Source organism: Ursus maritimus, unplaced genomic scaffold (assembly GCF_017311325.1).
Source record: "Ursus maritimus isolate PB19 unplaced genomic scaffold, ASM1731132v1 scaffold_9, whole genome shotgun sequence".
In the NCBI taxonomy this organism is placed as follows: Eukaryota; Metazoa; Chordata; class Mammalia; order Carnivora; family Ursidae; genus Ursus; species Ursus maritimus.
The window spans coordinates 43,571,347-43,587,706 of record NW_024427107.1 but is presented as its reverse complement, the minus strand read 5'-3'; the positions used below and the strand labels follow the sequence as shown (position 1 = coordinate 43,587,706).

The following is a 16,360-nucleotide window of genomic DNA, read 5'->3' as shown; positions in this document are numbered from 1 at the left end:
AATTATAAGAGAATATTATGAGCAATTATATGCCAACAAATTGGGCAATCTGGAAGAAATGGACAAATTCCTAGAAATATAAACTACCAAAACTGAAATAGGAAGAAATAGAAAATTTGAACAGACCCATAACAGCAAAGAAATTGAATCAGTAATCAAGAATCTCCCAACAAATAGGGGAATGCAAATCAAAACCACGATATATCACCTCACACCTGTTAGGGTGGTTATCATCAAGACAAGAAATAACAAGTGCTGGAAGAGATGTGGAGGAAAGGGAACACTTGTGCACTGTTAGTGGGGATTTAAATTGGTACGGCCACTATAGAAGACAGCATGGATGTTTCTAAAAGAATTAAAAATAGAACTACCATATGATCCAGTAATTGTACTTCTGGGTATTTACCCAAAGAAAACAAAAATAGTGATTCAAAAAGATATATGCATTCTCCCATATTCATTGCAGTATTGTTTAAAATAATCAAGATACGGAAGTAACCGAAGTGTCCATCAGTGGATGAATGGATAAATAAATTGTGTTAATATATATACAGTGTATTATTACTCATCAATAAAAAAGTGAAATCTTGGGGCGCCTCGGTGGCGCAGTCGTTAAGCGTCTGCCTTCGGCTCAGGGCGTGATCCCAGCATTCTGGGATCGAGTCCCACATCAGGCTCTTCCACTAGGAGCCTGCTTCTTCCTCTCCCACTCCCCCTGCTTGTGTTCCCTCTCTCGCTGGCTGTCTCTCTCTGTCAAATAAATAAATAAAATCTTAAAAAAAAAAAAAGTGAAATCTTGCCATTTGTGACAGCATGGATGGACCTTATGTAAGCAAAATGTCAGAGAAGGTCAAATACCGTATGATCTCTCTTATATGTGGAATCTAATAAATAAAAACAAAAACAAGTTCATAGATACAAACGACAGATTAGTTGCTGCAGGAGGCGGGGTGGGGGAGTGAGAGAAATGGACGAACTTTTTTTTTTTTAGTTTAAATAAATTGAATAAAAATTTTTCAAAAGCAAGCAAGAAAGAAACCAACTATCCCTCAGCTCTGCTGAGTACCCAGGACCTACCGTTGTTCCATTTGAACACAGCAAGATACAAACAACCTTAACAAAAGTACAACGCTACAGACTCCGTCAGTTGGCTTAAATTCCAAGTTGCTTCATTCAGAAAACTAAGGAATTTGAGTTGGCATTTAAGATTAAAAAAAAAAAATTAATTCCAAATTCCAATTTTTTATTGCTGGTATGTATAGGAAGCAAATGATTTTGTATTTTGCCCTTACATCCTGTGACCTTGTTGTACTTGCTTATTAGTTCCAGGATTTTTTTGTAGATTTTCTGCATAGTCATGTCATCTAGAAATAAAGGTAGTTTTCTTTCTTTCTCTCCAGTCTTTATAACTTTTATATATTTTTTTGTCTTACTGCACTAACTAGATCTCAGTATTCTTTTAACTTTGATGTCTGTGGATCCTCACGAGGCATCTCTTTCTCCCTGTTTCAGAGGATATGCCTTTTTTTTTCTTCCATAAAAATTCATCTAGAAGAAAACTAAGACATGGTATTTGCCTACAAGAAGATTGCAGTCTGGTGGGTGAGACATCAAGTGGACCAATGACTGATCACAATGTGCTTGAGAAGTACTGTGATAGAGATATGCATAAAGAACAGAAATTTTTGTTTTATTGCCCCTTGATTTTCTTTCTACCTCCCTTTAAAGGTGTCTTCGCTACTTGCCTTTTCATTTCTGTCAGTCACATTATCTCTTCTAGGGCCTTTTTCTTCAGCCTAAACATTTAGTTATATTTTGACCATTAAAAAAGAGGGGGGAAAATGAACAAATTATTCATGAACAAACGTTATGATAGAATAGTCAGAGCCTTTGTTTCTTCACTTAACCACATTTTCTCTCCACCCCTGGTACTGTGGTGAAAGATTCTGCCAGCAGTACTCTCTCCAAGGCGACTTTCTGGGTAAGATGAGATCGCTTTAGCACTGGTTTAACTGGAGGTGTCCCTGGCTCATCCAAATCATTTTGTGTAGCAGGCAGCTGGAAATGCAGGTTTGAACCCTAAGGGAGAGCACAGGCAAGTAGGAATCAGCAGGCTTGCTGTAGTTGTTAGTAAAACCGGAAGCAAAAACAGGATTGCTCAAAAAGTGTTTAAAAAAATTTTAAGTTGCTGCTTCTTCCTAGACTACTTACTTCACCCTCATTTGCCTGATGAACTCCTTATCCTTCAGGAGTCATCTTGGACATTGATTCCTCTGAAAAGGGGGCACCTTTCATGATGCTCCTCTAAGCTTCAGTTGAGCACGTGCTCCTACACGGGTTCCTATATGGTACCCTCTGTTAACCTCTATGAGAATATTTATCTGATTTTGTCTACTTTCTACCTCTCTCCACTAAACTGTACATTTCTCAAGGACAAAGACTATATTTTAGCACACTGCCTGCACATAGTGTTTATTATATATTTAATGTTTGAATCAACAGCTATATATATAATATATACTTATCTTTATAATAAAACCTTTATAATAGCTTCTACCTGACTTTTACTCCTTATTATGTAGCATACATAGTGCCACATGGTTATCCTCAGCACAGAATGTATTCACATTTAAAATGAATAAGGTACATAATGGTACTGAAGTATTTTCCTTCAGCGATTCTTTAACCAAATGTGATAAATATTTGGTTGGGGTGTAGGGGAGGATTGCTAGTTTTTCTGGCTTCCCTGACTCTCCTCTGCTCCAGAGTTTCATTTGTATCAGTAATGTAAATTACACATTAAAATTAATATTCTTATTTTAGTGTGCTTCAAGTAGTCATCTGAATTATATGCTTCAGAGGGTGATGTCTCAAAATCGTTTCATAATATTATCATTTCTAAGTTTATACAGTGATATTTCTTTTGTTAAATGTGTATTAAGGTTTCTGTTTGCTATTAAACAGTATCATAATGGAACAGAAAAAGAGTAAAGAAAGGATGAGGAAAAGAAAAATGTCTTTTCAAAGACAGATTAGCCCTTATTTATTCTACAAGCAGAAGATATACAGTCATAACTCTTTTAATACAAAATGATTTAGAATGCAGTGATACAGTAATATGAATGTTTAATATTTCCTTTTGTATGTTTCTGTCAGTTTTGTGGAATCAACAACTGTTCATTGACCTCCTGCTGTTACATGGAAGTCATTGGTGAGATTACTGAATGTAGGCAACCTGTCCTTTAAGAAGCATAAGTATTGCTTATTTAAAAATATAACTTACAACATATATATATTTTGAAATATATAGCTTAAAATAAGCAGCCACTAGTCTCTTTCTGAGAAATATTGATAGTATTTTAATAAATATAATAACCTGGTTTATGAACCTATATTATCTGTGTAAATCTCCAATTAATGGGATTTGTTCTAGTGTTTTGTCTTTGGTGCCCTCTTGTGGATTTTTTATAAACTGCTTGTAACAACAATTTTTAAAGATATTCTTTTTTTATTTTAAAATATTTGATTTTATAATCTTTATACTTTGTCAATCTTTTGACATGCTTTTGGCTGTAGGAGAAAAAAGAAAAATCATGGTTAAGGTTGCTTTTACTTTTTAATTTACTCTATTGTATATCAGTATTGTGCACAGGGGATGTAAGATAATCTTTTGTTTGGAAACTTTTAATATAATGCCAAGAACTTGTGCAGTCTTGCTTCATGGAGCCTCTGAAGTCCTGCCCACACGCCTTCTCACCATTTAGGCTTGTACTGATGAACAAGTCTTTTATGACTTTTGGAGATCTTGAATGCTTTGATGTAACTTTAAAACATGCCTGTGAACATGCAAAAAGTTAGGATCCATGAAGGCAAAAGTTTCTGTTTGTTAAAGACAGGTATGTCAAAGGCAGCAGCTGTATAAGCTCTTAACACTGCTCTTGCAGTGAAACAGAAGGACCACCTACTTACAGCAGTGGGAAGAAGGTTCATTCTTTGTACAGATTTTCAGATACTGTAAATCTTAGTAGCTTTTAACTGGCAAATACCAATTTATCCCTTTTTTCAGCCTGTCAGACATTGAAGCAGTGCTTAAAGGCAACTGTTTGAAGGAGAGTATTTTTGATTTTTCTCAGTAGTTCTTAGCTCAGTTGGGTTGAATGTGGTCCTACTGAGACCAGGTTAACCAGCTGATTCTGCAGTGGGCCATTTCACTGGTAACACGGAAACAATAGACACTACAGCGTTTATTGATAAAGAGGCAGTGGGGTAAGCGCTGTCCTGTACTGTATTTGGAAGCGGAATTTGCACTTAATGCTGTGTGTGTCACATCAGTACTTTCACCTTGCTATAGCAGAGAGGTATTTTTAGTTCAGTCGTACATTGGGCTCTGACTTGATGTGAGACATACAAGCAAATAGAGAATGGTACCTTTGATTTTTGCTTTTACTAATTCAAGTAATAACTCAATTTTGTTTATAGATACAGGTTAGCATGTTAGCGTAACCAACAACCCCGAATTCAGTTATGCCCAGGGAGAGAAGTGAAAGATTCCTGCCATAGTTTTCCCCAATTTTATGTCCATTCCCTTGAAGTTTCACCGTGTACGCCTTGTTGATTTCTTATTTGACTCTTTCACCACAAATTGGTTGTAAGATTTCAATGCCTTCATCATGTGATGAAGTAGCAAATTCTGTTAAGTCGTGTTTTAGTTTCAAAAAGCTGGCATTATCTATTTTCTCTTCTGTCTTCATCTATTCAAATTAGAACCTTTCACACTTTTCTCTTTAGCGTCAGTTTCACCTCTTTTAGGTTCAGAGTGTTGGAGTTATTTGATATTTGACTGTCCAGGAAGTTTCCATAATATAGTGATTCTTTTTTCATGATTTCTTTCAGATTTGACTTGTGGTTTCTGTTTCTGTAGACCTTTTCAGTACATTCTGTGATTACCTCGAGTCTGGATTTCAGTAATAACCTTCTGATTCCAAGCTCTCTTTCTCCAGTCTTCTCCTCCAATTCATCCTTCAGTTTCCAAGGTTCCTGTCACTTCTCTGCCACGCAGCTCATGCAGGTTCTTAATGTATAGAGCATTCTATAAACTGTAGGTCATTTTTTAATGCAGTCAGACTGACTTAATGCTTTCCCTTCTAGCCAGACTATTTCCACGTTTGTGCTTGTTTTTTTTTCCAATCTAGAATGCCATTGTATACTCCTAATTTTATCCTAGAAATTTTTGTCTTAGGAAGATGCAACTTTTTAAGGGGACTAACTTAATTTTAAGGAGGGAGTCTTAATTCTGTTGTTTGTTCTTCCTACCCATTCTCTGTAGCTTGTCTATTCATTGTTTATCTTTTGGATTGTGAGTTCAACTCTAGCTCAGTTTTGTTTCTGAGAATGATGCGTGAGTTCTGGGTTGAAGATTGAGTTTAAGTCCCTACCTAGGGTGGAATTTCATTTGTTTCCATCAGGCACCCCAGGTACTTCTGTAGTGGGACTGCATTAGGCTAATTTCTCAGCATGAGGTTCCTCAGACTTTGTGGGTAGTGTTAGAAAGATCTGAAATCCTGTCTGCACCTTCTGAAAGGCAGCACCTCCCCCCACCTCCCGTCTTTACCTGAAGCCCAAGTAAGACAGACAAGTTTGCATGTCATCTTCTTTGCCTGTGAGTACATTTTTTCTTGTTCACCCTTTCACTGAGGATGTAGACCTTCAAGATCCCCAGCTTTATGCAGGGGTTTCAGTTCCACTTTGGAGAGAATCCAAAGACTTGTCGCTTGTCCCCCTTTATCCACTAAAATGGTTACCCCATCACTGCCCCACCCCCATCATCTTATACCCCTACGGCAGCCCTTAAGGTCAGATTTAGTTTATTCTTACTGCTTCCCACTCTCTTTGGGGCCCTTGTGGATTCCCTTTAGTATCTTGAAAGCTCAGGTATGCATTAAGAGTATGTTTGTTATGTTGTTTCTTGTTTCAGTGTCATCCCTGATTAACACCTCCAAGAGGTTTGAAAGATATCCAGACCACTATAATACTGCAACTTTTTGTATAATTGGTTCACTTATATATCTTACACGTTCACTTTTTTCCTTAAAAAATAGTTTTGGAAAAAAAATTTAAAGAATAATTTTTTTATGCTGTAGTAGAATGCATACTGAATGGAATTGTCTAGTTGAATCAAAAGCATTAAGATCACTGTTGTCTGCTGTTTATGTGCTGTTGTGTAATTGTACTAGCAATAAAGACATTAATATTTCAAGAAGAGAAATAATTAGAATATTTTCAACTAGAAGTTTATCTATTTAAGAAATAATCTATCTCATTGTTACAAATAGAAAATTCTTTTTTTTTTAATTTTCTCTAATTTCATTTAATGTTTGGAAAATCAGTATTATAAACAAATGGAAAAAATAACGCATTCAATAACAAGTGTATGTAGGATTAGTTATAAAACTTATGTACAATAACAGTAGCTTTTATCTGCATCAACAATAATGGCTTCCTAAAGTGTTAGTGTAAATATCTTTAAAATCAAAGAGTAGATGAATATTTAGAAAATCCTTTAAAGTAGTAGATAGTACATGTGTGAAGATACCTAATGCAAAGTCTGATTATTTCTCAGACTGTTATAGCATAAATCTGTCTTAGCAATGGAGTAGGATTTCCTAATAATGTTTTCAAATATTTGTATTCCATGTGGATTTTATGATTCATAACCTGGATTATCATCAGTACTCTGTTTTGCATTCCTGGCACATGATGACCACTGATTGAAATGCTATTGTATTCCTTACTGGAATTGGCTCTTTTCTACAGTGGAGAAGCATCTGTTCCACAGACCTTTTTCTATAAAGTATCAACATGTTTTTCTTCTGCTTTTCTTTTGTGAGGAATAACAGAGTATGTGTAAATGAAGTATAACTTTGGAAAAACATTTTAAATAACTTTTATTGTAAAAATGCTAGAAGTACCAAATGAAACTTTAGTAATAATCTAAAATATCAAGAATAACTTCAGAGTTAATGATTTTTTGAAAGTAAAAAGTGTTGCTGAAAAGTTTTTACCACCATCACCAAGTTCGTGTTTGAGTCTTCAAATTTCATATAAACTAGTTCTCATTCCATTTGTACTTTATTAATTACTGTTTGGGTGCCACCTTTCATTAATGAATTGAGTCCCCTATTTTTTGCGTTGCTATTCTTTTTACTGCCAGTTTGTAAATTAGATTAGCATCCTTTAGCAAAGTGACTATGTAAGTGAAAATAATATGCTGTAAAAGCAATCCCTTCCAAACTTGGTTCAATGTTTTCATAGTTCTATAGATTGTCTGAGCCAATTGTGTGACTCCAGAGGTGCAACTCTCATTATCCCCTTGTAGATTCAACTCTAATATGGCATATAGGAGGACTAAAAGTATTATTTCACACCAACCAAATGGAATGTTTCTTGTTAAGTTTAATTGTCACAGCACTGAATCTTACAAGGATAAGAGACAAATGACTCACACATATAAAAATAGAGTTAGTGTTTTGGGAATTAAACTGGTTGCAACCATGATAAAATAAGATATTAAACTAGCAGTCAATTTTTTAAAACAACTGATAGAAAATCAACTTTTTCTCTTCCTCCTCAGTGGGGTCTACTGGAAAGATTAAATTCCAGTTTTGTTTTGTCTTTTTAAGCTTTTGAACCAAGTACAAATCAGTTTATATATGTAAACATGCTCCAACTAACCTTTAATATAAATTCAGCTAGACTTGCAAAGTGCTGTAAATAATTTTAAAGCCTTATAAAATTGGAAATTAGATCTTGGGCTTTAGAATTAGAATGACCTATTTAGAATCCTTACTCCTCTGCTTATTTGTTGTATGACCTTAGACAAATTATTAAACTCATTTGAACTTCAGGTTCATCATTTACACAATGGAGTTAATATCTTACAGGATTAATAAGAGGATTAATGGGAGTATCCTACAAAAAGTCCATAGCATAGTGCTTCTGACTCACTGGTAACTGTTTTTATGATTATTAGAAAAATGATCAACTAATAATTCTAGTAAATAGCATTATTTTCCCTCTCAAAGTTTCTTCAATAGCCATTCTATATTTTAAAATAATACATTAGTTTAAATAAAATTCTACTGTAGAACCTTACGTAACACTGTCCTTAGTTCTATGCTTTGGCACTACCTCATAATAAGGACTTTAACATTAGTTTAATAGCTTTGTACTGGAGCAGGCTAGATACCAGGAAGGTAACTGTTAAGATTTGGTTACTGCCCTTGTAGATTTTAGAATCTAATGAGAGATTTGGACAAGTCAAGTGTATAGACAATTACAGTATTGTGTAGTAAGCATACGAATGGCATAAGCATGAGGTGCTATGACAGTACAGAATATTGCACCTAATTCAGTCTCAGGGTATCTGAGCTGAGAAGGGATGGCTGAGTGTAGTAGTCCTGTTAAAAAAAGAAGCTACGATATAAAGCACTCACCCAAATTTATGTATATATGTTACATATATAATATGTATCCTTTAAGACCTAATTTAAGGGCAGCTTCCTCTGTGAGGCCTTTCTTCATTTGTTATCGGCAGAGTTAGAGGCTCTATTCTTGGTACTCCCATTGTACTTTGCCAATACTTTTCTCATAGTACTTGACAAATTGCCTTGGAATTTATTGTTTACATGGCAGTCAGTTTCTGTTAGACACCAAACTCCTTAAAAAACCAAAATGGAGCAAAACTGTTTCTTATTTATCTTTGTATCTCCAATGCCTGGTCCACTCCTTGACATATTATAAATTTACAGTAAACGCTTATTGAATGAAGTAGTAAGTGAAAATATAAATAGATCCATTCATTAAATTAATTTTTAATAAGTACCTATTATGTGCCAGGTGTTCAAAGCATTGGGGATTAATCAGCGAAAAAGAAGCCTCTGCCTTCATCAAACCATTCTAGTGGTAAGAAGGCCAGGTATAGGCTGTGAAGAATACAGAATAGCCTGTATTCGATGGAGACTTAGGTTTTAACTTGGTCAGAAAAAGTCTCACTAAGGTGGTGACATCTAAGCGGAGACTGGAGTTAAGTAAAGGATAAAGCTGTCTTGTGGAAGAGCATTCCAGGTTGAGAGATCAGCCAATTTAAAGGCTTGAGGAGGAACATGCTTAGAATGCTCAAGAAGCAGCCAAGGGGAGGCTATGGCTGGGACTTGGTGAGTGAGAAGGAATGTGATAGGAGATAGGCTTGGCAGATATTACTGAGCCAGATCACATTTGGCTGAGAAAGATTTTGGATTTTATTCTAAGTGTGATAGGAAGCCAAATGCAGGGTTTTGAGCGGGAGAATAACATGAAGTGATTGATTTATCTTTTGAAAGAATCAGTCTGCCTATTGTTTGGGAGACTAAAGTGGGCAGGAGTGGAAACCGTGAAAACTGTGCAGAGGCTGTTTTTTAAATAGTTTTTAATAGTTTATATTTTTAACAGTTTATGTATATATACACACTATATATATGTAGTTTACATGTATAGCTTATAATTTTTAACACTTTTAATAGCTGTTTTTAATAGTATAAATAAGAGAAGATGGCGGATTTCACTAGGATGGACCGAAAAATTTGTATAACACACCTTGGGAATAAGAGCTGGAGATATAAGCTGTTAAAATTGTAAAACTGTACCTCTAGCTTAAGCATTCAAGTAGATCAAAATTTATATATAAGTAAGGTACATGCACTTAGTGGAGTAATGGACTAAGAAATATAAGAACTAGTTTCTTACAGCTTTGCTTTTAAATAAGTATGTGTCCTTGGGGAAGTCTCTTCCTTTCTATGAGCCTCATTTTTTTCAGATATAAAATGAGGTGTTGAATTATTACGGGTCCATGATTTTATAGTTCTGTGAAAAAGTAAATATATAATGAATGCTTACTGTATACAGAATACCAAATAAAACACTTGAGTAAATTCAGAAGTACTGTAAAGGCATTCTTATCTATAAGATACTTATGTTTATAAAATATTTTACAAAACAGTTATTCACAGTATGAGATCATAAAATTAAATGCAGGAGCGTGTGATGCAGATTATAAATTCTATAGAAGTTTGGAAAAGGGGACAATTAATAAAAACTGAAGAAGCCGTGAAGGTAATAGATACTTGATCTGGGACTACACCATTTAGTTAAAATGGATAGAGAGGAAAGAGCATTCTGAGTAGAGAAGAAGACATAAACAAAGAGGAAGTCTTAATGACCTAGTGTGACGTGGGTTTATAGCAGCTGGAGATTCAGTTAAGGTCAGCCTGACTAAATTGGAGGATATGTGAACAATGGGAAAATAAGATTAGCCAGATAAAATAAAGTAATATAGAAGACATTAAAATCTAGGCAGAAATGTTTAGCTTTTAATGCAGGCAAGAACTGTGGCCATTAGAGATTTCAGTAGGATATTATGATACAATAATATTCAAGAAAGCTTGGTGTGGAATATGGACTTTGAAGAAAGTGTGAAACTACTTTGGTCCTAGTAATATGTAGGCATTTTGCATGTCTTTTCTCATTTAATCATCATAACTCCAATGAAAGAAACTAAAATCTAGAGAGTTTAAATAGCTTGCCTAAAGGTCTTATATCTATTAAGTGATTTGAGCCAGGATTTGAACTAATATCTGATTCTAGAAGGTCAGGGTGGGAGAGACTGTTCAGTCAGGGAGCTTTTCCTGTTTTCACCCAAGTATGAGGTAATCAGGAATTTACTCAGCAGTAGGAATGGAAAAGAAAAGGTGGAACTGGGAGAGAGATTTCTGAAGATGAACTTGCTGACTGATTGAATATGGGGAATCAAAGAGAGAATAAACCTAGGAAGACCTGTTGACTTTTTACTCTCGTGTAGGTAATGAAGAGTTTTGTGCTTTGTAATAATTATTGTTGGGAATGGCAGCAGACAGGAGAGACAAAAGAGGTAGATGAAATGATATGTGATTTGGGAATGTCAAGTTTTAAACGTCATTAAGCATTTTAAGTAGTAAGTAAAATCAGGAAAATTTCAAGATGTGGGAGTCTTCAACATGTTAGATAGTTGAAGCATAAGAATGAAGAAGTCTTCTAAAAGAGACTCATGAAAGAAGCACAAAAGACTTTGAGAGATACTGCTGAATTTATCATGCAGGTTTAGGAAGAGGAAGGGCTATCAAACAGATGAGAACAACATGGATGCTCTTGTTCTCTGTATTTGTATTTGACCTCTATCAGAATTAGGTTTTGCTTGTTTGTTTCTACTTAAAGTGGAATAGATATAAATGAATTTCACCACATGATCAACTTTTTCCAAATAACAGATCGTTTGGTCTCTCAAACAGAATTTGTTATTTTTATGGCCCTATTTCAGTTTATCTTTGACGAACGTTCTAAAGAGCAATTTTTTGTTCATACTTCTGTTACTGATTTGATCCTTCTGTGAATTTACATTTAAAAGCTAATGGCTAGGATATGATAACAAAAGCAATAAATGGTAACTTAAGATACACAGGCAACAAAAGAAAATAGATAAATTCAACTTGATCAAAATTAAGAACTTTTATTCATCAAAGGAACCATCAAGAGAGTGAAAAGACAGCCTACAAAAAGGGGAGAAATATTTGCAAATCATTATCTGCTAAGGGATTAATATCCAGAATATATAATGATCTCCTGCAACTCAACAACAAAAAACAACAACCTATGTCAAAAATGTGCAAAGGATGTGAGTAGACTAGGGATGTGCAAATCAAACCACAGTGAGATACTGCATATCCACTAGGATGGCTACTATCAAAAAACAGAAAAGAACAAGTGTCAGTGAAGATGTAGAGAAAATGGAACTCTGTGCAATGTTGGTGGAAGCGTAAAATGGTGTAGCAACTGTGGAAAACACCGTGGTGGTTTCTCAAGAAATTAAAAAAAGAATTACCATATGGTACAGAATTACACTTCTAGGCATAGACCCAAAAGAATTGAGAACAGGGACTCAAATAGAGAATTGTACACCAGTGTTCATAGCAGCATTATTCATAATAGCCAAAAGTTGTAAACAACCTAGTGTTCATCAACAAATGAATAATGTGTGTGTGTGTGTGTGTGTGTGTGTGTATGTGTATGTAATGGAATATTCAGTCTTAAAAAGGAATGAAATCCTGATACATGCTACAACGTGGATGAACCTTGAAGACATTATGCTAAGTGAAATAAGCCAGACACAAAGACCATATATTGCTTGATTCTGCTAATCTGAGGTACCTACAATGGACAAATTCATCAGAACAGAAAGCAGAAAAGAGGTTACCAGAGATTGGGGGAAGGGAAGAATGAAGAGTCATTTTTTACTGGGAACAGAGTTTCTGTTTGGGATAATGAAAAAATTCTGGAAATGGATGTTGGTGATGACTGCGTTAATACTGTGAGTGTAATTAATGCCACAGAACTATACAATGAAAAATTATCAAAATGGTAAACTTTATGTTATATGTATTTATCATAATTTTAACAAAAAAAAGCCAGTGGCATTTGTACAAAGTTATGTAAACGTTATGGCTGTTAGAATAGTGCCAACATATTTCGTCTTTAATTGTGCTCTCTTGTATTTGTTTTGTCACCATATTTTCTGTTTTGCATTTGTACATCATTTACCTATCTTAATCCTTATTTTATCTTTTTAATTTAAATTCAGTTAATTAACATATAGTGTATTATTAATTTCAGAGGTAGAGTTCAGTGATTCATCAGTCTTATATAACACCCAGTGCTTATTACATCATGTACCCTCCTTAATGTCCATCACCCAGTTACCACCACCACCCCCCAGCAAGTCTCAGTTTGTTTCCTATGATTAAGAGTCTCTTACAGTTTGTCTCCCTCTCTGGTTTCATCTTGATTTATTTTTCCCTCCCTTCCCCTATGATCCTCTGTTTTCTTAAATTCCACATATGAGTGAGATCATATGGTAATTGTCTTTCTCTGATTGACTTATTTCGCTTAGCATAATACCCTCTAGTTTCATCCACATTGTTGAAAATGGCAAGATTTTTCATTTTTTTATGGCTGAGTAGTATTACATCATATATATATATACCACTTCTTACCCATTCATCTGCCAGTGGACAACTGGGCTCTTTACATAGTTTGGCAATTGTGGACATTAGTGCTATAAACATTGGGGTGCAGGTATCCCTTCAGATCACTACATTTGTATCTTTGGGGTAAATCCCTAGCAGTACAATTGCTGGGTCATAGGGTAGCTCTATTTTCAACTTTTGAGGTGCCACCATACAGTTTTCCAGAGTGGCTGCACCAGCTTGCATTTCCCACCAATAGTGTAAGAGGGTTCCCCTTTCTCTATATCCTTACCAACATCTGTCATTTCCTGACTTGTTAATTTTAGCCATTCTGACTGATGTGAGATGGTATCTCATTGTGATTTTGATTTGTTTTTCCCTGATGCCAAGTGATGTTGAGCATTTTTTCCTGTGTCTGTTGGCTATTTATATGTCTTTGGAGAAATGTCTGTTCATGTCTTCTGCCCATTTCTTGACTGTTAATCCTTATTTTAAAAAACAACTAACAGCCTTCTATTTCATCAAGCAATTTCTGTTGCTTGAGCTTTAATTACTTAAAACTTTAGATTATTTTGGATAACTTTGGCTCTAATGATAACGTTTGTATGTATGTCTTTATATTAAAGTTAGTAGTATAATAGTATTTTTCATTATTAAAAGTAAAATGTTTTTATTATATAGATTATAAAATGTTTATATAAATAATGTTAAGAGGGGGATGGGCAAAATGGGTGAAAAGGAGTGGGAGCTACAGGTTTTCAGTTGCAGAATAAATAAGTCATGGAGATGAAAGGTGTAGCATAGAGAATGTAGCCAATGGTATTGTAATAGTGTTGTATGGTGACAGATGGTAGCTATGATTGTGGTAAGCATAGCATAATATAGAGAGATGTTGGATCACTATGTTGTACACTTAAAACTAGTGTAACATTGTGTGTCAACTATACTTCAATTAAAAAAGTATAATATGCTTGTCATGTTGTTAAGAATGAAGAAATGCAGGTGTCTTAGAAAAGTCTTCCTTCATGGCAGTATTTTTGCTTGCAGGACGAAGATGAGCTGGATTCCCACACGATGGTGAAGACTAGCTCAGAGAGTGTGGGGACGATGAAGGCCACGAGCACGATGAGTGAAGGGGCCCAGACCATGATTGAACATAATAGCACGATGTTAGAATCTGACCTGGGGACCATGGTTATAAACAGTGAAGATGAAGAAGAAGAAGATGGAACTATGAAAAGTATGTGGCTTTTTCCTGTTGAATATTAATTTTCTATTTGAAAAGTACACTTCTATCAAAACCAGGATAGTTCTTGTCTTACTTTTTGTAGCCAGTTGTGGAAAATTTTGTTTCTGGGCATTACTTAACAGTAAAAAAAAAAAAAAAGTATGGCATAAATAAATTTTTTTTTTTTAATTTTAGTATAGCAGAAAACAGCACATCTCTAACTTAGGGTTATGGAACTTTTTTCTGTTAAAAGATGCTAACCCATAACTTAATTTAATTTGTAAAGTATTTTAGAGATAAAAAGATAGCATTCCTAACATTTACTTTTCCAATAAAAAAGTGAACATAAAATTCTGTTCCAATAAATACAACATAATATTATTTCATGTTGTCTAAATTATCAGTTAAGCCACAGATAACAGGGGGTGCAAGCTAAGAGAAGAAATAAGGACTTGGTTGGGAAAAGAAGAAACACTAGAAAGAAGGATCAAGAGACAGGGATACTCCTGGAGAAAATTCAATTCAGTGCATATTTACTACCACTTGTCATGTGTGAGGCACAGTGCCAGGTGTGCTGCGGGGGCTAAAATGACGATTAAGACATTCTCTCTGATCTCTGTTGCTTACAGAGTGATGAAGACAGAGATACTTTCACAGACTAGCATTTCTTTTTGTGTGTATTTAGCTTTTTTTAAGATTGCAGTTAACAAGGTTGGACATTGTGATTTCACAGTTATAGGCAAAAGCAGATTAATTACCTTTCGATTCCTACTGACCTTCCTCTTCCCCCTACTACCCTAGTCCCATGTGGTCAGTGTCAAAGTCTAAGCACTAGGCTGTTTTCTACTCATAGCACTGCTTCTAAATGGCACAAAAGCAGTAATACGTGATTTCTTGGATTATGGAGCCTAGAAAGTTATAAATATTCAAGGATTTGCTTCTGTTATAAAATGGAAATAGCAAGCAGTTTCCTCTGTGACATTTCTGTTTTCTTTTTGCTGCTCCCCCCATGAGGTTGCTTAGTAAGTCTTACCTCATGACTTCAAGCCACTCACTGCTTGTGCTTTCTTCATGTTTCCTAGCTCATACAGCGTACATTATGGTTGTATACTTTGAAAGGGGAGGTCATGAGGCACAGAATGCCATCAGATTGCCATAGAGTTATTCCTGGGTGGGAACTGGAAAAGGGATATGAATTTATTTATAATCTCCCACAGCTGGTGAGTCTCCTGAGCCTTTGCCCTGGAAAGCAGCCTGAAGCGTGTATTCCTAGCTAGGCTTCTGATTACAGTAGGCATTCTGCATCCAGAACATGCTTACCCAACTATATTGGATGGTCTTGGAGCCTCCAAAGCCAGCTAGTGTTAGGGTACAAGTTATGTGCCCTGTAGATCAAAAAGACCTTATGATAAGACAGTTTACAACATATTACCCATTAGCACGTAGCATCGCTGTTCCGCAGCTGATAAAATTCTTTTAGTCAAACTCTGTAATTCTTAAAAAAAACAAACAAACAAAAAAAAACTCTGTAATTCTTAGCAGATCAGTTAGATGACCATTGAGTGCTTTGTTGTGTCTTCTAGAGAACTACTGGTCTCCCTACAAAACTACATAAGCACCTGTTTCTATGCAGTCACATAGTTGAACATCAACATATAATCAGTGGTTATTAAAAATGAGTTTTTAATACAATCTAATTCCATGTTGGATTATATTTCACGGAAGAGATATGTGATGATGATTTATCAGACATCATGCATTAAAATTACTGTGCAGATTTCCACATATTTTTTGTAGTGAGTTTTAGTTTTGACAGCCACAGAAATCATTCAATATATGTTATAATTTTATGCCCTAAATATGATATTTTTTGGCCACAGAGATTTTACTGAAAGCTCATTTTTAAGTTGAGCAGATAGTGGCTTATATACTTGCATTTGTTTATGTGCTTTAGCAAATTTTAAATCCCATGAGCCAACTTTCCATGTATTTTAAGTGCCTGCAATTTAGACATCATTCTATAATGTGGGACTTAGTGTTCCCC

At 35.1% G+C, this 16,360-nt stretch overlaps 1 protein-coding gene across 2 annotated transcripts in view; it reads left to right on the top strand.

Moving 5' to 3' along the window:
• STK3 (serine/threonine kinase 3) overlaps positions 1 to 16,360 on the top strand; it is a 262,422-nt gene that overhangs the window by 167,857 nt on the left and 78,205 nt on the right. For both annotated transcript variants that reach the window (XM_040625657.1, XM_040625656.1), the window contains one exon: positions 14,136 to 14,328. In XM_040625657.1, the coding sequence (XP_040481591.1) occupies positions 14,136 to 14,328 (193 nt within the window). The remainder of the gene's footprint in view (positions 1 to 14,135; positions 14,329 to 16,360) is intronic.